Consider the following 24315-nt stretch of genomic DNA (forward strand, 5'->3'; position numbering starts at 1 on the left):
GAGAGAGAGAGAGAGAGAACCACAGCCTGAGTTTTTCTGCCTCTGCTGTTACCTCCTTGGCTGCAAGGTAATAACTGATTCCGAAAGAACGTCCACGCTTCCTGGTACTAGATTAATCAGTGGACACGTGGGTGTCTCTGGCTCTGACCGTGCTTCTCCCCACTGAGACCTGCGGCTGGTTTCCCCAGCAACCATCTCCAAAGCCATAAACAGTAGACCAAGGCATGGAGAGAAGAAAGACTGGGCAACCCTGACTTGAGAAAAACCTCAGTGCTGGGCTGGAGATGTGGCTCAGCGGGGAGCATCTCCCAGGCACTTAGTACAGATCCAGTCACCCCCTGGATGTGACCAAAAACTACTCCTGGCCTGTCACTTACCTGCTGGGTGACTTGAGGCTTACCCCCACCACCACCACCAATTTCTCTGTTTACTCAAGGAACCCTTCTTTTAAATTTGCTTGAGAGCCTACTGTGTGCCCAGAATAAAGTTCGGGGCTCCCAGGAGACCGTGAGGAACGAGACAGTCTGATTGAAGGTGGAGATTTGCTGTTCCTTATTTTTGTTGGGGGAGGCATCTTTTTTTTAAAGTTTGTGTGTGCATGTATGTTCATGTGTGGGAGTGGATGTGCATGCGTGTGCACGCATGGACTTCAGGTGTCTCCCTTTTCCCATTTTGTTTTTCATTGTTTCATGGTTTCATACTTTGGCCATGCCCCCTCCTTACCCCTTCTCACCCCCTTCCCTCTCCCACGCTTTCCCTTCCTTCCTTTCTTTCTGCTTTTATAAACAAGCACATTCCATATGGCTGCATGGGTCGTGGGTTATTTACCCGAGCATGGGTAACGTCCCAGTGCCTACACCACTCCTTCACCGGCAGCCACTAGTTGCCTAGCACCTCAGGGTTTGAGACAGAATCTCTCATTGAACATGGAGCTCACCAATTCATCTAGAGTGGATGGTCAGCAAACCCTCGGGAACCTCCTGTTTTTGCTTCCCCAGACCTCAGATTATCAAGAGGCAGCCAGCTTTATTTTATTTTAATACATACTTTTTTTTTTTTTTGGTTTTTTTTTCGAGACAGGGTTTCTCTGTGGCTTTGGAGCCTGTCCTGGCACTAGCTCTGTAGACCAGGCTGGTCTCGAACTCACAGAGATCCGCCTGCCTCTGCCTCCCGAGTGCTGGGATTAAAGGCGTGCGCCACCACCGCCCGGCTTACATACTTTATTTTAAATTGTGTGTGTGTGCATGTGTGTGTGTGCACTCGCGAATAGTGGGTGTGTGCACTTGAGGGCCTGCAGATACTGGAGTTACAAGCAGTTGTGAACCGCCTGATGCGGGTGCTCGGAACCGAGCTCCTATGAAGCCCATCTTTCCTGCCCCCCCAAGCCGAGTTTTAGATTGGATACTGGGAATTTCAACTCAGGGTCCTCATGCCTGCTAGATGGCACTCTACCCACTGAGCCATCTTGATTTCTGAGACAGCATCTCACTCCTGGGTTGAAAGTCTAGACTCTAATCACACGCAGGAGGAATTTCTGTCACTTGACAACTGTAAGTTTTCTGGTCCGTGGGTCCCACCGTCGGTCTACATCCCCCACTCCATCAGCTCGCCTCATCCGACTCCCAGGGGCGGGTCTCGATCTCCTGGGGGGGGGGGGTGGCGATCCCTTCCTCCTCTTTTGCCTTCTCGGGAGTCCTACCTGGAAGAAGTGACTGCGGGGGTGCCAGACCTAAAGTCCCCTCCAGTGGCTGGTCGAGAGGGCGGCACGTGGACACCGCGGGGCGGCGCCGGAGCGCAGGGCGGGCGGGGGTCACCTGGTGGGCGGGGCTGGACGGGACGGGACCCGGAGGCGGTGGCGGTGGCCACCGAGCACTAGGAGCAGGGCCGACAGGAGGCGGAGCGGGCGTGCCAAGCGGGTAGGTGTGCGGGGCGCGGAACGCAGGCGTGCGGGAGGGCAGCGTGCAAGGGCTCACGGGGTCGCCCGGGGCGGGGGTCCCCAGCCTGGTCCACCTTGACAGGAACGAGTAGCCGAAAGATCAACAATATCTCCAGTATCTGCAGACCCTAGTGCCGAGAAGCACCCCGAAGCTAGCTGCATTGGGGTAACATCTCAGGCATGCAGAAAACTGGTGGTTTCCTTGTCCCCTCCCGCGAAGCCACCGGGAGTGACCACGACTCCTGGGAAAAAGTCTTAGAGAAGTAGAAGGAGCCTTGACCCCTGCGGGTCCTGAATTCGCGTAGTCTATGAACTGGGTGGGTATCGAGGAGAGCGCGCCCCCTCAGAGGCCCCAGGAGCTCTGCAATCCACGGAGACCAAAACCCGGAGGGGCCCAGGCTTCTGGCTAAGTCAATAAGCAAGCCGTTGAACAAGCCGCTCCTTGATAGGGGGAGGTTCCAGTCCTGGGTGCTTTAAGGTGGAAAGTGATCCCTGCCTCTAAAAGGGCTGGACTGGGAACTGAGGAAGCCCTGGGGTTCAGGAGGAATATTCTTGCAAGAGAGGTTGAGGGATTTGAGGAGCTGGGAAAGGAGCAAAGAAGCCTGAGCAGTCCCAGTCAGAGTCCCCTGTCTTCGCCCACCTGTCGCCATAGCCCTTTCTTTTCTGTGCAATCTGTTTTCTTGTACCTAAGTGGAACAACATCTTTAACAAATTAAGTCGTGGTTTTACGTAAGCTACTAATTTCTGTCAGGCTGGCTTCTTGGTGATAGTACCTGTGTCTGGTTCACCACTGTCTCACTGAAGGGTGCTGGGTATCCAGTAAAGTTCCTAAGGGTGGCTGCATGGGGCGGAGCCGGGTACCTCCTGGTGTGGTGTGGTGAGCAGGCCCTGGTGAGGTGGACTTGAAGATAGGATCGCTTGGTCTCTGTGGGGGTTGTGGTTGCCTTAACACCTAGTTCCCTCGCCTGTCATGGTGTTGGGCTGCCATCTCTCTGAGTTGACTGAAACTATTGTAAGAAGCAAAGATCTGAAGTGGAGAATTGATATGGGGGAAGAGCTGCGGGTATCCACAGGAGCAGGAAGACACTGCCCCCAAAAACCTAAGTTGGTTTTTCCAGACAGGGTTTCTCTGTGGTTTTGGAGCCTGTCCTGGAACTAGCTCTTATAGACCAGGCTGGTCTCGAACTCACAGAGATCCTGGAGTTCTGCCTGCCTCTGCCTCCCAAGTGCTGGGATTAAAGGCGTGCGCCACTACTGCCCGGCTCTAACCTGTATTTCTTAATTATACATTGCATTTTTACATGCTCTGCATAAGCACAATACCCCAAATAAGAGTAGAAACATATATATGCTATAACAAAAATAACTTTAAATTTGTATCAGTATGCCAAAAAATGTAAAATTATTTGAGGTTAAGAGTTGCCTTTTTATCCTATATTCCTATGTCTCCCTTAAGTGATGACAAACACCCATTACCCACTAAGTGACCGAAAATAACCCATTCCATCTCTTGGGAAGGTGGGCATTGTGTTCTCTAGACTGAGTCCTGCTGTCTGTGGGCAAAGGGAACCTGAGAAACTGAGATAATGATCAAGTCCTGGGAGAACCAGCGGTCACATTTGCTGTCCAGTCTCTACTGGCTTATCTGCAGTCCTGGCTAGTGTTCTCTTACTACAGAAGACAAATCTTAAACTGCCAGGACAGCTGCCCCGGGGCTCAGCTTAGCACGGGGTGCTGGCAGCTGGCTCCAGCCTGCAGGCAATGGCTGGAAGCTGCACCTCTGGACACAGAGCACCACCCCACCCAAGAAATGGCCCCTTGTCCAGAACTTTCCTTAGCTTTCTCAGGCCTATGTTTGGGTATTTGAGCCCCCATATGTTGGACACCATATGTAGACGGATTTTTCTTTGAGTCACCAGCTTGCTGGCTCACACAATAATGGCATGGGGACTTATTTTTAATTATGAATGCTCAGCCTTAGCTTAGGCTCATGTCTTGCTAGCTCTTATAACTTAACCTGTTTCTCTTCATCTATGCTTTGCCTCGGGGCTTTTTACCCTCTTTCCTTTTGTATATCTTATTTTCACTGCTTGTCATGTCTGGCTGACTGACAGCTGCCTGGCTTCTGGCCTCAGGCGAGCTCCTCTCTTTCTCTCTCGTTCCCACTGCTCCTTTTTTCCCTCGATTTCTCCCCCTCTTTATTCTCTCTGCCTGCCACCCCACCTATCCCTCTCCCTCCCTAGCTATTGGCCATTCAGCTCTTTTTAAAACCAATCAAAAGGCACCTTGGCAAAGACACATCTTCACAATGTGCAAAAAGATTATTCCACAACATCAATGCCTCTTGTAGTACTTTCCTAGTTGGTTGGAATCTTTTATTTGTGTGTTTGCCCGCTGTGATAGTCTATATGTGTCATTTTAGTACCAGGAAGTTGAGGGAGAAGGCTTACCACAGTTCAAGGCCAGCCCAGGCTAGATGGTAAAATAATCTTGAAAGAAAAAAAAGAAAGGAAGGAAGAAAGGAAGGAAGGAAGAAAGGAAGAGAGAGAGAAAGAGAGAGAGAGAGAGAGAGAGAGAGAGAGAGAAGTAGCCAGATAAGACCAGTGACATAGCTCAGCAGGGAAAAACACCTGCGGTCTGACCCCCTGAGTTTGACCCCTGGATCCACATGGTGGAAGAAGAGAACTGGCTCCTGAAAATTGTCCTCTGACTTGCACGTGTGCACCATTGTGTGAGCACACAGACACAAAATATAATAAAAAAAATGGTAAGTTTTGCTGCATATAATGGTGCACCCCTTTAATCCCAGCATTTGGGAGGCAAAGGCAGGTGGATCTCTGTGAGTTCAAGACCAGTCTGGTCTACAGAGAGAGTTCCAGGACAAGCAGGACTACACAGAGAAACCCTGTCTCAAAAATAAATAAATAAAATCCTACGTGTCTCACTGTGGCATCTAAGTGAACAGAGAGGGAGGAAGCAAGGATGTTGCTTCCCTTACTTGCTATCACTTCCCCCCAACCCCAGCCCTGCACCCCTTCGCTCACTATTACCTCCCCCCAGCCCTGTCCCCAGCCCTGCAGGCGACACACTGGTGCTTAGTTTCCTATGAAATGGAGAACCTGCACTCTTGTCTTTGACTTGGAGGTTCAGACAGAACTGTGAACTCTTCACTCTCCAGTCCCACCACCTCCAGCTTAGGTCACCCCTCTTACTGGTCCCTCTCCCCTATACCAGTGGCTCTTCTCCGATAAGAGCTGCACAGGAGAACATTCAAGAGAGGCCAGGACGTAAAGTAACTGCTGCCCCAAAAGCTGAGAGAACTAAAGTAGTTTCTGATGACCTCCCCACCACACTGCCCCGGGACTGGGGGGAAGGAAGGCAGGAGAATCAAGTTGGCAAGTTCAAGGCCATCCTGGGATCAGTAATGTCTTGTCTCTAAAACAGAAAACCAGAAACCAGTTTTTTTGTTTTTGTTTTTCAAGACAGGGTTTCTCTAGCTTTGGAGCCTGTCCTGGAACTAGCTCTTGTAGACCAGGTTGGCCTTGAACTCACAGAGATCCGCCTGCCTTTGTTGCACACTTTGGGCCTCTGCAGCCAGCTGGCAGCAATAGCATGTGAGTTTTCCTAGCTGGCTTCTCCCTCTCCCTCTCCCTCCCTCCAGCAGCTTCCCCATCCCCATCCTACTGAATACTGCCCCGTGGTGCCTCAGGTCTGGATTCTGTCTTTGCTTTAAGATCTGGTGGGATAGGCTCTTTGTGCCTTGTCCTGAGATGAAGTCCTGATCCACACTGGCACTAGGTAGGCCGAAGGAGGCAGGAAGTCAGGGAACAGACAGAGCTAAGTTGATTGCCTGTAGTGGGGCTCGATGCTCCCCCACCCACTGTAGCACAGGCAAGAACAGGGGCCGGCTGCAGGGCAACAGGGCCAGACCTTCTCATGTGGTCTGAAGTTCTCGGGTAACTTGGCCACAGCTTGGTCTGAGGATGGAAAAGAGGGTGTGTGTGTTTCTGAAACAGACGGTTTGTTCTACAGCAGAACTGGGGCCTGCTTGGGGGCTTCCTATCGGGAGCTAGGCAGGCTGGAGCTGATGGGGCCCTAAGCCAGGGTCCCCATGGGAGCAGAGTGAGTGGCATACACATGATCACAATTCCTTGGGGAAAGGTGGAGGCCCTAGAAACCCATCTGGTCTTGTGGCAGAACTGAGAAGGGGGAAGCGAGCGGGGATTTCACCCCACGCTGTGCCCATGCATCCACCTCTAGCTCAAACCTCCAGTCTCTGATGTCCACAGTAATCACTTACTGATATCCGTGTCCCCTTTGGAGAACCTGGTGTTGGGGCCTGCTGTGACAACTTTCAGTGTACACTGCCTCAGGAGTTTAAAGTTCCTGCCACCACTGAGCACGGTGGACTGTTTTCACCCAGAGCTTCTTAGAAGGAGTCCAGTCCATTCAGTCCTCCCAAACTTTCTGGAAGTCACATGTCAGCTCTCTTTCCGGTTGTAGGCCTGAAGGATGCCGGGGGATGGAGGGCAGATTCCTGTGTGTTCTTTCCTAATGTCAACCTCAGTGTCTGGTGTTCAGGAGACATCAGCAGTGATGATATAAGCCCCCAGTGGGCCAGCATTTGCCTCCTCGGTTCCTCTAAAGCCTCAGATACTCAGGCCAGGCAGTGGTGGCACACACATTTAATCCCAAGACTCGAGGCCAGCCTGGGCTACGTGAGAGGGAATCAGTCTAAAGGAGAAACAGAGCTCACACCTTCAATCCCACCACTTGAGATGAGACGCCTTTAATCCCAGAACTAGAGAGGAATATAAGGCAGGAGTTGAGTGTAGCCTCTGACTTCAGTCTGTGGATTCGTGGAGACAGGATCTTGCCCTTTCAGTCTGAAGATTTGGTCTCTCTAGCAGTTAGCTGCTTTCTTTTCTGATCTTCAGGCAAGTTTTATTTATTAAAACACAAATAAAATATCACTATAAGGCCTAATCTCTGTCTATCTCTGTCTCTATCCACCCATCCATGTATCCATCCATCTATCTATCTATCTATCTATCTATCTATCTATCTATCTATCTTTCTCCCTGCTGCCTGTAGCTACTGCTCCAACACCATGCCGGCCTGCATGCCGTCATGTTCCCCACCAGGATGGTCATAGACTCACCTCTGAAACTGTAAGCAAGCCCCCAATTAAATGCTTGCCTTGGCCATGGTGTCTGCTCACGAGACAGGACAGTCTCTAAACCAGGAACATTCTGACCCAGATCTCAACAGCAGCTGAGAAGTATGACCTCTGTGAAAGAAAGACAGGCAGTCCAGCCACCTGCAAAGCCAAGTCCCTGAGAAGATGGGCAGCATGTCCTCACACAGGGGAGTGGAGGTGTGGAGGCAGGAAAATCAGAAGTCCAAGGTCATCCTCGGGTACGCACAGAGAGGTCAAGTCTAGCCTGGGTTAGATTACAACCTGTCCAAAAAAGAAGGGAAAAAAGAAAAAAGAAAAGAAAGAGCTGGGCGGTGGTGGCGCACGCCTTTAATCCCAGCACTAGGGAGGCAGAGGCAGGCGGATCTCTGTGAGTTCAAGGCCAGCCTGGGCTACTGGAGCTAGTTCCAGGACAGGCTCCAAAACCACAGAGAAACCCTGCCTCGGAAAAAAAAAAGAAAGAAAGAAAAGAAAAGAAAGAAACCCAAAGAAGACATTAACAAGGAAATCACTAAGAAAATAATGGTGGTTTAACATTCCAAACTGACGTGAGAGTGTATGAGCACAGACTGAAAGGACTCGGAGCACCGACAGTGAAATAAGGAAAGTCCTCGACACGGACATCACCGTGCAGCTGAGATCGAAAACGTGACAGACAAGCTGGAGAGACGGCTCAGTGGCCAAGAGCATTGGCTGCTCTTCCAGAGGACCCACAGGGCAACTCACAACTGTCTGTGACTCCAGTTCCAGGGGATCCAGTGTCCTCTTCTGACCTCCACGGACACCAGCCATGCAGGTGGTGCATAGACGTGTGCAGACGAAACACACACACACACACACACACACACACACACACACAATATACAAGTTTTATTATTTTTAAAAAGTGAAAGGCTAAGAACAAAGTGGAGAGCAGCAGATGGCTCACCTGATAAAGGGAGTGGAGGTGGCCACGTCCTCAGTAGTGAAAGAAAAGAGCTGGGTCTACCCCGAGCCCTAAAGCCAGCCAAACTGGTGTCTAAACATGAGCTCACCATAAAAGCATTCTGAGGCAAATCAATAAAACCTCAGAAGGTGGAGCCCACAGAGACCCACAGAGACTATTGGGGAGGAAATAGTTAACCACGAAAAGAAACAAACACCAATGATGATGCTGCAGTGTGGAGAGCCAGGGTAGGGGTGGTGTTCAGCACATTAGGGAGGAGGGTGTTTAGTTCTGTTTGAGACAGGGTCCTCCTGCCTCTGCCTCCAGGGTGCTGGTTACATGTGTGTGCCACCATGCCTGAACTGCGTGGGGCTAGGCAGGCACACTGCCAACTGAGCTGCGCACAGATGTAGTAGCATTGCACTTGTATTTTAATAATAAAGCTTGCTTGGGTGTCGGGAAAGTAGAACAGCCACACTGGTCAGCCTTACAGACCAGCCAGCAATGGCATACACCTTTAATCCCAGTAGCCACAATGGCATACGCGTTTAATCCCAGTAGCCACGCTAGTTGCCATAGAAACCAGGTAGTGCATACCTTTAATCCCAGCACTAGAGAGGATTATAAAATGGGAGGAAACAGCTCTCGTACAGTCTCGTTCTGGGATTCCCGGAGGCAGGGTTGTCATTTCAGATGGAGGTTAAAGGAAAAGTCAGTGGCTGACTCTTCTGCTTTTCTCATCTTCATGTTGAACTCCAATTTCTCTCTGAGTTTTTGTTAATCGTGCATCATACAGATCTTTAGTTTTGAGACAGGGTCTCACAACACAGCTCATGGTGACCTTGAACTTGAAGTCCTCTTGCAATCAGGGACTCTTTTAAAGACTGGAGTGTCAGGGTGCTCCGGGATCACTGAGAACGGACCAACCTGGGAGCCTAGCAGCCTATCCCATCAAGCAGGAATGACAGGCTGCAGGAACTGTTAAGCCCACGGCATGCTATGGCTGCATTCCACCCAGGGATGCCAAAGCTGTTCTTTGCCAATACTGGACCTGGCTGCTACCTCACCAGGAGCACCAAAGCACTTGCTTGTCTTTGTTTTTGTTTTGTTTCCTGTCCTGTTTTTTTTTGTTGTTGTTGTTGTTGTTTTGTTTTGTTTTGTTTTGTTTTTAAGACAGTGTCTCACGTAGCCCAGACTGGCCACATAGCCAAGGATGACCTTGAATTTGTAATCCTCCTGTCTCTGCCTCCTGAATATAGCAGGCTTTCTTTTGGCCACCAACCAGCTCCCAAATCATGACAGACAGAGGGACTTATTATAAGTTATGAATGCTCAGCCTATTTTATGTTTGTCCCGCTAGCTCTTTAAAAAAAATAATTTATTTAACATTATGTACATTGGTGTGACGATGTCCGATTCCCTGGAACCGAGTTACAGACCCTGTGAGCTGCCATGTGGGTACTGGGAATGTTTGAACCCAGGTCCACCTGGAAAGGCAGCCAGTGCTCTTAACCGCTGAGCCATCTCACCAGCCCCAGCCCACTAACTCTTATAACTTAAATTAGCATGTTTCTCTTCATCTATGTTCTGTCTCGGGCTTCTTACCTTTCTTTCATTCTGTATGTCCTACTCTGTGTCTGTCTGCCTGGTGACTGCCTGGCTAACCCCGCAAATCTTCCTCTTTTTCTCCCTTGTTCTCCCCTTATTGCTTTTCGAGCCTAGATTCCTCCTCCTCTTTATTCTCTCCACTCGCCTACCCTCTATTGCCTCGGTAGGGGCCGTTTGGCTTCTTATTAGCCAATCAGGTACCTTAGGGAGGCAAAACAACATGTCTTTACATCATTAAACAAATGCAGCACGGGCAAAAGTAGCACACCTTTAGACAGTTAGATCAGTATTCTGAAACAAACAAATGTAGCACACCTTTAGACAGTTAGATCAGTATTCTGAAACAAACAAATGTAGCACACCTTTAAACAGTTAGATCAGTATTCTGAAACATAAACAAATGTAGCACACCTTTAGACAGTTAGATCAGTATTCTGAAACATGAACAAATGTAACACATCTTTGACTAGTTAAATACTCTGTAACATCTGAGGGCTGGGATAACAGGCACTCACCACTACGCATCCTTCATTGCCTGGAGCGCACCAATTAGACTAGGCTGGCTGACCAGGTGAGGCCCCAAGAGTCTCCTGTCTCCACTTCCCCAACACTGGGACTAAGGCCAGTGACAGACATGGCTCTTTTGTTGGTTTGTTTTGTTTTTTTGAGACAGGGTTTCTCTGTGTAGCCCTGGCTGTCCTGGAACTAGCTCTGTAGACCAGGCAGTCTTTGAACTCACAGAGACCCACCTACCTCTGCCTCCCGCGTGCTGGGATTAAAGATGTGCGCCACCACTACACATGCATGGTCTTTACATGGGTTCTAGGGTGTGAAGTCAGGCAAGCACTTCACTGACTGGGTTAGCTTCCCAGTGCAGAATGCAGGTTTCCTTTGTTGGATTAAGTTAGTTCCTTGACAATCTCATACTTCTATTAATACATTCTGGCTGCTCTTTCCTGCCCCCTATCTCTTTCCCATCCCTTATCTTTCTCTGTCTCATCTCTCTCCCACCCCTTTCAACCTGCCCTCCTCCCTGTCTGTCCCTTTCCCAGATCCCTGACTTTTGTTTTGGTGTGTGTGACCCACTTAGTTTAATTCATGCCATCTGTGTGACTGCTGAATTGGGAGTACCCATGGAGCCCCCTTTTGATGTTGTTGTTCGTAATGTTTTATTACATTTACTTATTTTGGAGGGGTCCATGTGCTGTGGCACACATGTGGGGAGCTGGTTCTCTCCTCCCGTCTTGTGGGTTCTGGGGGTTGGAGTCAGGTTGTCAGGCTTGTAGGCAAGTGTCTGTATTTACTGGGCCATCTTTCCAGCTTTGAGGCAAGACCTCAAACTCACTATATAGCAGAGGCTGGCTTTGAACTTCTGATCCTCCTGTCTCCAATCCACAAGTGCTAGGATTAAGATCATGTACCACCACACCCTGTTGGGGATTGCAGACCACCAGACCCTGAATTTTTTGTAAACAACTGGTTTTCCTCTGCTCTGAGCAGCCTGCAGCTGCTCTGAGCACAAGACCCTGATGGCAGGGGAGTGGGTTCTGATGGATCCACAGCTGAAAGATCCCGAGAGCTGGGGCTTGGCCAGAGCCCTATATAAGCTGCCCTTGAGTACAGTAAAGTGGGCATTCTTGTTCCAAGGATGACCCATGACCCTGTCTATGTGTCTTTACGTTTTCGAATCTCCAGGTCCCTTGCCCAAGGCTCACGTACAGACCTGTGGTGGCACGGGCGCTGCAACACCAGGTCCAGTTCAAGTTTTATGTTTTGCTGTTGTTGTTTTGGTTTTGGTTTTTTGAGACAGGGTTTCTCAGTGTAACAGTCCTGACTGTCCTGGAACTTGCTTCATAGACCAGGCAGGTCTGGAATTGACAGAGATCCTCCTGTTTCTGCCTCCCAAGTGCTGGAATTGAAGACACGTCCTCCTACAGCCCGTGTAATTGCCCTTGTTTGAGTTCAGGCAAAATGGAAGCTCAGGGTTCTGAAGCTGTGAGGTTCCTCATCTGCATCAAGGTGACAGAGGCACCGCTGGCTCTCGCCTGACCTTGGGCACTCACCTTTGTCCAAGCAGGTCCGGCTGTGTGCGTCCACAAGGCTTCGCTTCCTTTGCTCTTTCCAGGACCTTCCGCGAGGCAGCTCCAGGCTGGGTGCTGCAAGGTGGTGATGACTGGGGCAGGTTTGTTCTCTGAGAATAAGGACAACAGGGCAGAGCTGGCATGCCCATAGGCCAACTGCAAGAGGGGACTCAGGAGAGGTGAAGACAAGTCCCTGGGGAGACTGACTCCTAACTAGAGTAAGAGTCTAGGACTTCTTCAGCCCTGTGACTGAGTCACTAGGGGTCAGTGCACCTGGCTAGGTGACTTAAGAGGTAAGACTGCCAGGCCTGGTGTCCAGCTAAGGCTAAGTCATTGCCCCTTGTTATTAAGAGTAATCGCTGAAGAGAAGGCACAAGCCAACCGATGGTAATGGAGGGGTTTAAGGAGGTTATAGCCCAGGGGACATAGCTAGACCAGAATTCAAATCCAGGACCAATTCCGAAGTGTCCTTCTCACCACGCACCAGGCTGTGGAGGACAGAACATAGGACAGTCAGGAGCTGGGCAACACCCTGCTGGGAAAACCAAGTGTCCTGAAAGAGTCCATCTGAATTTCCTCGTGGTCACATGGCCATGGGACTTGTCTGTGTTCTTCCAGGTGGGTTGGGCACCCAGAGTTCGGTCTTCACTCCTGCCTCCTTGTCTGTCCTCCCTCTCCGGCTGCTGTTTGCTCGGAAGCTGGGCCTGGGGGCAGGGAGAAGAGGATACCTGGAGAAATTCAATTACGTAACTCCGAGTTGGCAGCAGGAAGGAGGACATTCAATTAAATTATTCTCTTTTTTCTTAGTCTTGTACATATTTGACCCTGGATAACTTGGCCTCCCTCCCTCTTCTTCCCTTACCTTAGAGTCCAAGTTGGTTTTGTGTGTGCGTGCGTGCATGTGTGTGTTTAGGGTGGGGTGCACGTGGTACATGCATCTGGAGGTCAGAACAACCGGCCCCGGTGTTGGTCCTCAGATACCTTCCACCATCTGTTTGAGGCACGGTCTCCAATCGGCCTGAAACTTCACCACATAGGCAAACAGCAAATCCTAGCTGGCCTAGGTGTTTACAGGGCTCCACCTATCTCCACTACCCAACTCCCCATCTCTGAAATGACATATATGCTCCGCCACGCCCGGCCTTTCTCCTGGATCCTCATGTTCTTGAGGCAAGTGCTTGACTAAGCAACACCCCCAGCTCTCATTTGTCTTGATTGGAAAGCAAGCCGGGAGTGCAGAGACCTTCCAACAGGTTGGAGAGGGAAGGGAGTCTGTTCATTGTAATTTCTGATGGCTAGGGGCTTTTTTACAAAAAATTTTTTAAAAAGTCATTTTACTCAGACAACAAGCCCACAATATCTCAGCTACTGCCCTGTTGCTATGATAAAAAAAAAAACACCCTGATTAAAAATAAAAACAAGCTGGACAGTGGTGGTGCACACCTTTAATCCCAGCACTCTGGAGGCAGAGGCAGGCAGGTCTCTGAGTTCAAGCCCAGCCTGGTCTACAAGAGCTGGGTCCAGGACAGGCTCCAAAGCTACAGAGAAACCCTGTCTCAAAAAACAAAAATAAAATAACACAAAAGCAGCTTTAGGAGAAAAGAGTTTATTGTGGCTCACAGTTGAAGGTTGCAGTTCATCGCTGTGGAAGTCACTGAGGAGGACGATGAGGAGGACTGTTCACATTGCATCCAGTCAGGAAGCAGAAACTGACAAATCCTGGTGCTGAGCTGCCCTCTCCTTTCCTACGGTCCAGGATTCCAGCCCAGACAGTGCCCTTCCCCCTCCTGAGTGTTCAGTCCTCCGGACCCCAGTCTCCATTCCCACAGGAGAGCCCAGCCTGGCGGCTCTTCCTCCCTCTGCCGTACAAAAACGATGCCTGGGTTGAGCTGGGTACCATCTGGAAGAGGATGTCAGCCCCTAAGGGAAACTTCGGGCCCAGGGCCTCCTACCTCCTGCCCCTTCATCCTCTGGTGGCTGTCTCCCTCATAAGCACTCAAAGGTCCCTGAATGGACAGAGTCCGGTCCCCAGCTCTGCAGCTCTACGGTTTGCCGTGAACAGATGTGGCTCTTGGTAAGGAAATGAAGTCCCCATGAGTCTGTTTAGCAACAGCCCCTCTTGGCCAAGGTTCCCCCACACTTGGGGCCAGCCAGGTTCACAGAAACATGCGGTGACAGGACACTTCCCCTGCTCAGCACCCTGGCACAACCAGGGCATCAACCCAAGCTCTCCTGGGCCCGGTACGCTTGCCCAGAGCTCAGACTGTCTCCCACATTCTCTCCAGCATGCTCAGGGAGCTGCTGGGGGCGCTGGGAAGCAGAAGGCGGGGTCTGGGTCCTGCTCTGATACCTGTGGACAGGAAGAGTCACTCAGCCTTTCTGAACCTAAGTGTTTTCGGGTGGAAGAGTGGAAAGGGGTGTGACGGGGCTTCAGACGGACCTGAGTGGGAGGCCTCGTGCACGGTGGTCGGCACCAAGGAGCTGAAAGGAGCAGCTGATGCTGAGTGCTCACGCCGCGCCCGCCCCCCCCCCCCGAGTTCTTGACAGTCTAATATATACCTAGACCCTGGGCACACCTGGATACCCCCCCATGTCTGAGATTCCTGGTACACCATCAGCCTCTAGGATGTATGCAGCCTCGGGAACAAACAGAATGTGTACCACACAAAAGGAGGACAGTATCGCCAACCAGGGCCCCGAGCTCAGCTCTGCCGAGAGTGCGGAAGCTCGGAGGACATGGGATCCAGCAGAAGGTGGACAGACAGACTGGCACCTAGAGAATCCTGAACATGTGTGGGGGCCACCTGGCACAGTAGGGAGGCCCACAATATTTTGAGGCCCTTCAGTGAGATTTTAAAATCAGGGATGGGGAACAGCAAGTGTGGTGGCTCACACCTGATACCCCAGCACTTTGGAGGCTGGGGCAGGGGGGCTTGTGAATTTCAGGCCCAGCTTTACTAAGTGAGACTTTGCCTCAAAAGGAAAAACTAAAATGGGGGGCTACTTTTTAAGTGGAATAAAATGTGCCCCCCCATATTACTAAATAAGTCCTTGGAGGTGTGAAGGGTACTACAGACTGTCGTCTTGACAGGATATGGAGTCATTCAAGAAACAAGCCTCCTGGCCTGTCTGTGAGGACGTTCCTAGATTAGGATAATTTAAATGAGGAAAGCCCATCCTAAATGCAACCATCATCACCACCGGGTGCCCTGGGATAACAATGGAAAATGCTATCTGGGTACCAGCAGCCGCCACCATCCAGCCTTCCCCTCTACCTGCCCCCTGGCTGCCCCCTCTCCTTCCTCACTCTAGACATGACCAGCCACCTCTTCTGCCACCTCTACGGACTGTACCCTCAAACTGTGAGCCACAGTAACCCTTCCTTAAGTTGGCTTGGTCAAAGGTTTTGACACAGCGGCAAGACAAGGAACTAGCACTTTGTTTTGTCCAGATGGGGATCCCATGTAGGCAGGCTGATTTCAGACCTGCTGTGTAGCCAGGATGGTCTTGATCTCCTGCCCCTTATACTTCCACCTCCTGTGTGCTGGAATTGCAGAGGTGCACCATGCCCAGCTTATTCTGGGCTGCGGCGCCATATCCACAGCCTTGTGTATGTCACACAGACACCCCACCAATTGAGTGGTAGCGTTTAGACCTAAATCTGTCTGGGTCCAAACTTTGTCCTCTTTTCTATACCCCTCTTAGGTGTTCACTGTATCTTCTTTCCTATACCCCACTGGGTATTCTCAAATCACTTCATTTAATGGTGTCCTCTCAATCGCTCCATTTTACAGCTGAGAGAACCAAGTCTGGAAGAGAAGGGTTCTGTGCCCATAGTTCCTTATCTAGCCAGTGAGGGAGTCTAGAACCAGTCCCTGGCACTCTTGACCAACCCTGGCCATGTCCAGAGCATTTCCTGCCTTCACCATCCCCACCTTCTCTCTACCCTCACTGTGACCCTCACCGCTGTGCCCTACACAAATGATGCCCAGCCTTTCTTCCCACCCCTTTGCTTGCCTGACTCCCAGCCTTACAGAGGGTTCTGCCCAGCATTCCTCTCCCACCTCACAGCCAAGCAGAAGCTGCTACTGCCGCCCAAGAGGGTGTGGAGAAAAGGAGGTGGCTTGCCAAAACCAGAGCACAGGTTTACACGAGGCTGCGAGTCCCCGGACAAACACCCCTCTGTATCTTGAGGCCTATTGTGACTGGCAGCCATCCAGCGCTCACCGCGGGCAGCTTTAGAGGCTGGAATTGGCCTCTCTCTTGTCCTCTCTGCAGCCCAGACCTGCCAGGTCCTGACTCGGGCAGGAAACAGGGGGTGTGCTCTTTCTGGAATGGAGGATGTGGGAGGCCAGCCAGCTTGAGGAGGGTGAGGGGCCACGTCCTGAGCCACTCAGGACATCTAAAGTCTTAAGGTAGAAGGCTGAGAGGAAGAAGGTCACTGGGTCCTGGCTGGTCATCCCCGGCGAGAGAAAGCTGCCCTGTAGACACAGCAAGTGAGCAACAAAGGTAAGGTCTGAATCCAGGACTTCTCCCTCCCAGGCCAGGGTTCCAGCTATTAGGGTCTACACTATGAGCCCATGAACAGGCACAGCCATGAGACCACAGATCAGAACAAGGGGCTCCCAGAAAGAGTGGCCTATCTAGATAAAGAGCTGGCACACCCTCCCTCCACACAGGTGCTCCAAAGCCTTCCTAATGCTGCGACCCTTCAATGCAGTTCCTCATGTTGTGGTGACCCCCCGCCCCAACCACAAAAATATTTTAGTTGCTACTCCATAACTAGAATTTTGTTGTTATGGATCATAATGTAAATATTTGCTATGCAGGATAGCTGATACCCAACCCCTGTGAAAGAGTCCTTCAACCCCCAAAGGGGTCGTGACCCCTAGGTTGAAAAGCACTGGGCCAGCAAGCTTTTCTCAACATAAGTCGTCCACTGTACGCACTTGAGCCTGCCATGTCCTCAGGAAAAGCAGGAGAGGCAGAAAGCCAAATCCAGATCATGTCAGGCACAGTGCACAGGTCAGAAACCCCAGCACTGGGGAAACTGAGGCAGGGGGTGGAGTTAAAAGCCAGCCTGGGCTACATATAAAGACCAGGCTGGACCCAAACTTGTAGCAATCGCGCTTCAGCCTCTAGAGTAACTGGAACTATCAGAGTGCTTTACCGTTCCCAGCAGACCATGTTTCTTCAAACAAACAAAACAGGCTGGGGAGGTGACTCAGTGGCTCAGAGCACTGGTTGTTCTTTTAGAGGACCCAGGTTTGGTTACAGCATCCACATGGTGGCTCACAGCCATCCACAACTCCAATCCCAGAAGATCTGATACCCGCTTCTGACCGCTGTGGGTACCGGTTAGCATCAACATACAATCAAAACTCTCGCACACATAAAATAAATAAATCTAAAGATAGTTAGAGGGGTTAGAGAGATGGCTCAGTCAGTAAGCTGTTTGCCACACAAGCATGAGGACCTGAGTTTGAATCCCTCCCCCGGCACCCACGTAAAAAGCTGGGGGCTTGATTATAAGCCCATAGTTGGAGAGGCAGAGAGACTAGAAGATCCCTCTGGTTCGTTGTCTGCCAGCCACTCTAGTCTGTTTGTGAACTTCAGGCCAACAGCTGACCCTGCTCATAAAACAGGTGGATGGCATTGAGGAATGACATCCAAAGTTAAGCTCTGTCCTCTACCTGCACACCAATACATATGTCCTATGGGGGTGGGCGTTAGTATTATTATATATATGATGTTGTGCGGGGGTGGGGCGTTAGTTATTATTATATATGATGTTGTGCGGGGGTGGGGCGTTAATTATTATATATATAATGTGTGTGTGCGGGGGTGGGGCGTTAGTATTATTATATATATGATGTGTGTGTGCGGGGGTGGGGCGTTAGTATTATTATATATATGATGTGTGTGTGCGGGGGTGGGGCGTTAGTATTATTATATATATGATGTGTGTGTGCGGGGGTGGGGCGTTAGTATTATTATATATATGATGTGTCTGTGCACATGTGGGTGCGTGGGTACATTTGTGTGTGCATGTAAGAGAGAGAGAAACAGACAGACAGACAGAGAGGATGACTTCTGGGAGTCGGTTCTCTTCACTGTGGGTCCCAGGATTCGAACTTGGGTCATCAGGCTCTTCCGTGCTGAGCCATCTCGCCTGCATCCTGTTTTCAGTAAGTGGCTCGGAGTAGCTCTGAACCCGGTGTGCTTTATGAACAGGGAACAGTACTGTCCTGGCAGCCGGGCACTAAAGGAGAAACCGGGGTGGGGGGAGCCTGCAGCCTGGGGTCCGCTTGAGGGTCACCAGCTGGTTATTTTATGCTGTGCAGTTCTCTTTGCTGTTGCTCTACCCTGCTCTGCACCCATCAGAAAGACAGTCACGAGCTTCTCCTCTGTGCGCGCTCTGAGGCTCTCTCGGTCCTCAGTTTCCCCGTTTGTAGAGGAGATGGCAGTGGCCTCCACAGTGTTCAGGCTAGCAGCTGCCTCCTTGAGTTCTCACAGAGGGTGTGGGGATGAGGAGGCGTTAGGGGACTGTTGAAACAGAAGGATATTTTCCTCCGTTGGTCCAGGTAGTGATGACAGAATTCAGGTACCCGTCTGAGATTAAAACAAAAAAAATGCCATTCTGAGCTGAGTGTGTGGGTAAATACCTTCTTTTTTAAAAAAAAAAAAATATTTAACGTGCATTTGCGTGAAGGTGTCAGATCTCCCTGGAACTGGAGTTACACAGACACTTGTGAGCTGCCATGTGGGTGCTGGGAATTGAACACCAGTCCTCTGGAAGAGCAGCGAGTGCTCTTAACCATCTCTCTTAGCCATCTCTCCAGCCTGGTACATACTTTCAATACCAGCGCATTATAGACATTGCCGGCTCCGTCCAGCCCACCTTAAGGACTGTTGAAATGGAGGATATTTAATCCAGAGAAAAAAAAACAGAGACCATAGAATGACTGTTTTCCCGGGCAGAAAAATCCTTAGAATCTCGGGTTCTGCAGTCTAACCTACAACTCACTGCTATCGCCGCCTGCTGGACAGAGGTAGAATTGCCGCGCTGATACACGCTGAGCTAGTAGGGGACCCAAGAAGTTTCCCACAAAGCTGAGCTCTTAAACCTACCGGGTTGTCATGTGGAGAAGAGAGCAGAAGGGAATAGTCCCAGTGGGTGAAGACTACACTGGCCAACATGAAGGCCAGTTATCTGTAGTTTGAATCAGACCCAATGTTTTGGAAAGTTGGGGCTTTTTAAATTTTCATTTAGCTTTTTAATTTAACTATTTATTTTGTGAGTACGCATGATGGTCATGTGTGTAGAGGTTAGAGGACAACTTCCAGAAGTTGTCACTCTCCATCCATCCTGTGGGTCCCAGGGATTGAACTCAGATCATCAGGCTTGGCAGCAAGTGCCTTTACCTGCTGAGCCAGCTTGCCAACCCCTATCTCATTATTTATTTATTTATTTATAATTTTTGAGACAGGGTTCTCATGTAGCCCAGGCCGTACTCAAACTCAATATGTAGCCAATAACGATCTTTAACTTCCGGTCCTCTCGCTTCCGGCTCCCGGGTGTACACACGGTTTAGGTAGTGTTGGGGATTGAACCCGAGGCTGCTTCATACACTTTAGGCAGGAACATTTCCTGCCAGGCTATGTCCCAGCCCCATGGAAGATGAACGGCTTTCGTGGGTTGCAGTAACCCTGGCCGCAGTTGCTTATTTGTGGCTTTTTCTGCTGGGATATTTGTTTTCCTTGTCTTATCCAGGGAGGAGCTTGGAAGCGCGGCAAAGAGAGGAAAGCGTTGCATTGAGGGGTTGAGGGGGCAGCATTCTTCCCGATAACAGCTCTTACACCCTGGGAGAGACAGAGAGGGATGTGTAAGTAAACAGTAAAAGGTCCTGACCCTCCGACACTTCCCAGCCCTGCTCCCACACAAGACAGTTTGCTAATGTGAGGGGAGCCATAGTCCCCTGTGGAGTCTGTGAGTGTAACTGAGGTAGAGGACCCCAGTGTGACCAAAGGCGGCGCACCGTAGGAGGCAGGGTCAAAACCCAGGGCAAGTTCTCCGCTCTGTGGGCGGAACCTTCCTTAACCTCTCGGGTTTCGGTCAAAACCCAACACTGATGCAGGCCGCCCCTTCTGTGTGTGTTCTCTGGGAAGCAGTCTAGGGTGGGTTCCCGGAGATGGGATTTTGCAGTCTACGGTGGGTTCCCAGAGATGGGGTTATGCAGCCCCAGACCCGCGCCTATCACCTAGTGTAGCGATGTTAGGTGGGGCTCCTGTTTGCGTTGAGCCTCTGGGGGCCCGTATGTGCAGTGGCAACAGTGGCCCCTCCTTTCCAGAGTGAAGATGAGGATGGAACGGGACCTTCCTTACCTGTGAGGCACAAGGACCGTGCTCACAACGGTGGCTGTGAATTAGTCTCACTCGCTGAAAAACAGCCTTGGTCTCCCTAGAGTATCCCGACATCCCCCGGGCTCAGGCAGGCACAGTGCTCAGCCCCCCCCCCCCCCCCCCCCCCCCCGTCTTGGGCCTGACTTGGTTAACTGCAGTTGCTGGGGCCCCCCACACATGAAAACATCCATATCCTTGCCACCAGTGTTCACCGCCCTCCTCCCACCTCCTCTAATGTGGCAGGAACAGAGATGTCATTGAGAGCCCTCGCTGCCGGGATGAGGCGAGATCGCCTTCGGGACTGCACACTGTTGTCCTTGAAGGAGGAGTGACTGACCCAGCTGGAACCTGGAACCCAGCACCCAGGAGGTGAACCCAGTACACCTGAGGAGGAGCCTGTGTCCTGTGTCCTTGGGAGGCCACTCACTGGTCAGTGTGTATGTGTGTGTGCGTGCATTCATGTGTACATGTGTGTGTGTTTATGTGTGTGTGTGTGTTTGAATTTGTGTGACTGGGTATGAGGGTATGTGTATGTATGCATTTATGTGTGTGCATTGTGCACATGTATGAGGGGGTAGAATGTGTGGGACTGGGTGGGAGTGGGTATGAGGGTATCAGTGGGTCTGTGGGTGCATGTGTGTGTGTGTATGTCCACCTCTGTGTATTATTGTGGTGACTGATCACGGCCCCTACCAGGTACATCTCAGGGCGGGTGGAAAGGTGGGAAAAATGCAGGCTTTGCAGTTGGCAAGGTCAGGTTCATGAGCTGCCCTACAGCTTTCAGGCTAGATTAACACAAGAGCGAGCTCCACAGCCCTGAGCCTCAGAGTCCTGACTGAAGCCATGAGAAAGGAAACCCTGTTTTCTGTGGTCTCTTGCATTGGAAGCAGTGGGGCTAGAAACAGGCTTAGGCAAACGCATCTGAGTACGTCTGCCTTGCTGTGATGGGAGAGGCCAAGGGCTTTGCTCAAGAACAGAGCAGGGGCCGGGCGGTAGTGGCACACACCTTTAATCCCAGCACTCAGGAGGCAGAGGCAGGTGAATCTCTGTGAGTTCGAGGTTAGCCTGGTCTACAAGAGCTAGTTCCAGGACAGTCTCCAAAGCTACAGAAGAAACCTTGTCTCAAAAAAAACAGAAAAAAAAAAGAAAGAAAGAAAACAAAAAGAACAGAACAGGGAGACCTCCATTCCAAATTCTCATCCTTGGCCTTTTTATTTTTTAGACAGTATCTCATTTATATCCTGGGCTAGCTTCAACTCCCTTTGTAGCCGAGGATGGCCTTGAAATCCTGATCCTCGTGCCTGCATCTCTCTGCTAGGATTACAGGCATTGCCACGGTGCCCAGGACATTGAACTTACCAGCGCTTTCTAGATGCCACTCAGTTGGCAGAGTACCAGCCTAGCAAGCATGAAGCCCCAGGTTCAATCCTCAGCACTGCATAAACCAGGTGGGATGGCAAACACCTATAATCCCAGCGCTGGAGACACGGGGACAGGAGAGCCAGTTCATGATCATCCTTAGCTACATAGTGAGTTCAAGACACTGTCTCAAAAAACCAGAACTATTATTCACATCCTTAACCCTCTGCTCCCTTAGGACGGGGCCCTGCATGAAATTCTGTCCCTTACTACAGTCCTCCCCCTGGCAAAGGGAAGATGGTGGTTTATCTGGGGGAGGAGGACAGATCTGAAAAAGAACCAGACATGGTTGTATCTTCAAGGGCTGGCAGGGAGCACACAAAGCCAAGCCAAGCCACAGACACTAGCTGTGCTTTTTGGCTAATAGTGGCAGTGGGAAGGAAGAGAACAGCCTCCCGGACTCAGTCTGGGTGGGAGTCTTGTGGGAAGGGTGCCTGGCTTGAGACTCTGTTCTTTCTTCTGGGAAGCATGTGGCCCACCCCAGCCTATCTAAAGTAATCAGGTGACCAGAAGCCCAGGGCAGAAGACAGATAGGCAAGGGGAGGTCAGGCAGAGCCCTATAGGGGCCATGGAGGGGCACTGAGCCATGGGAGGGTCTGAAGATCCCAAGAACAGGGCAGGCAGGACCCTGGGCTTGGATTTAGGGCAGAGAAAGTGAAGGCAGTGCCTGCCCTATAGATTAACATGGCCAGGCTACCAAGAGCCTTCTTTTTTTTTTTTTTGTTTTGTTTTGTTTTTTTGAGACAGGGTTTCTCTGTGTAACAGCCGTAGATGTCCTGGAACTCACTCTGTGGACCAGGCTGATCTTGAACTCACAGAGATCCGCCTGCCTCTGTCTCCCTAATGCTGGGATTAAAGGTGTGCACCACCACTCAGCTTTTTTTTTTTTATGTACATTGGTGGTTTTTTGCTTGCATGTGTGTCTCTGTGAAGGTGTCGGAACTCCTGGAGTTACAAGTACAGACATTGGTGAGCCACCATGTGGGTGCTGGAATTGAACCCAGGTCCTCTGGAAGATCAGCCAGTGCTCTTAATCACTGAGCCATCTCTCCAGCCCACCAAGAGTCTTCTTATGGCCATAGCTGACAGAGCCTCCAGCTGAGTGCAGATGGCCTCCCTCATGTCTCAGGCAGATACCTACCCCTGTTTCCAATAGAGCCGGGAGAGTGGAGATGGGGGTTCTTGGGGAGGTTTACAGTAAAGAGCGGGGGCTGATGCCTGCGGTAGCCAGCACAGAGACATGTAAGATGATAGCAGGTCTCTTGTGCCAGCAATCCCACAGAGCTGGTATGAGTACAAACCACCTTGAGGAAACAAGTTCTGGGTCCTGAGAGATGGCCCAGTGTTAGAGCACTGACTACTCTTCGAGAAAACCTGGTTCTGTTCCCAGCACCCATATGGTGGCTCACAACCGTCTGTAACATCAGTTCTGGGAGGTCTGAGGCCCTCTTCTGATGCTACCTGCACCAGGCTTGCATGTGATGTACATACATACATGAAGCAAAGGTACTCATACCCATAAAATAAACTAAATCAAAATAAATAAAATAAAAGCATTTGAAAAAGAAAAACCAAGTTCTAAGTTCTTTGCTGAGCGTGGCAGTGCATGCCTGTAACCTCAGCACTTGGGAGGTGGAGTTCAAGGTCATCCTCGGCTAACTGTAGAGGATACAGTAGCTTGCCTGGGCTACGTGAGACCCTGTCAGAAGGAAGGGGAGGAGGGAGAGAGGGAGGGAAGGAAGTTAGTTCCTTACAATCCTAGGGTACTGTTTTTACACACAGAGTTTCTAGGAATGGGCCTCATTTTCACTTGCTGCCGGAAGAAACTGCACACTTGAGAATTCTAGAATCATTCAGGCAAAGAGCAAAAGAGGCATCGTATAGACATGGTAAGATTAACCCTGGGTTTAAGCAAAATTTCTTCTTCATTCTCAGCAGGATCAAGATGACCACAGCCACCACTTTGGGGGACGCTGTCTTCTCACTGAATATGACCAGAGGAGAAGACTTCTTGTATAAGAGTAAGGTGCAGTTGGGGGGAAGGTTGTCAGGGCAGGCTTGGGGTCAACTTACCGCTCCCACCGCTTGTCAACCTTGTCCATGTTTTCCTTGCCCTGGGCCTCAGTTTCCTCCCACAGGAGGTTTGCTGTGAAGACTCAGATGAGCCACGGGAAGGGCTCGGTTCCTGTAGATGTGCACACTGAGTACCCAGCTAGCCCTGTGGCAAGCATTGTTACTTCGGACTGCAGCTCCCACTCCCTCCTCCTCTCCAACAAATCCTGGGGTCTAGGGAGGGATGGAAGCTTGAATCTCTTTCAAGATATTGAAATAGGTCTCCTTGAAAAGTAGCTGCTCACTACATGTGGTGGCACACACGTTTAATGCCAGCACTGGAGAGGCAGAGGCAGGAGGATCTCTGTGAGTTCAAGGCCAGCCTGGTCTACAGAGTGAGACCCTGCTTTGGTGACGACAGCAACAAAAGCACTAACGAGGAGGAACACATACTACTTTTTAAAAAAGAAAAATACCCTGCTTACTTCCTCTTTTTAAAATGTGCATTGGTGTTTTGCCTGCATCCTTGTCTTTACGAGGGAGAGGGGTAGTTCAGCTGCGTGGGGTGGGAGGAGGCTGTGGCGGGTTGTGGCTTGGGCTCAGGCCACGTTGGGCACCAATTTGTAGTGTGCCAAAGAGTTCCACAATAGCCCAGAATGGAGCATAACAAAAGTTTATTTAGGGCGGTGGTGGC

The 24315-nt window shown here is 50.7% G+C and overlaps 1 protein-coding gene across 1 annotated transcript in view; it reads left to right on the top strand.

Annotated features, from left to right (window-relative positions):
• The first annotated feature begins 2133 nt into the window (after window positions 1-2133).
• Window positions 2134-24315, top strand: part of LOC121448722 (non-compact myelin associated protein) — a 30480-nt gene continuing 8298 nt past the window's right edge. Inside the window, exons 1-4 of the mRNA XM_041652900.1 lie at window positions 2134-2253; window positions 19522-19633; window positions 20394-20579; window positions 23508-23590. Of these exons, the coding sequence (XP_041508834.1) occupies window positions 23515-23590 (76 nt within the window). The 5' untranslated portion in view covers window positions 2134-2253; window positions 19522-19633; window positions 20394-20579; window positions 23508-23514. The remainder of the gene's footprint in view (window positions 2254-19521; window positions 19634-20393; window positions 20580-23507; window positions 23591-24315) is intronic.

The sequence above is a fragment of the Microtus oregoni genome, unplaced genomic scaffold (genome assembly GCF_018167655.1).
Source record: "Microtus oregoni isolate MIOR12 unplaced genomic scaffold, Mior012 000005F_ref0000423, whole genome shotgun sequence".
NCBI lineage: Eukaryota > Metazoa > Chordata > Mammalia > Rodentia > Cricetidae > Microtus > Microtus oregoni.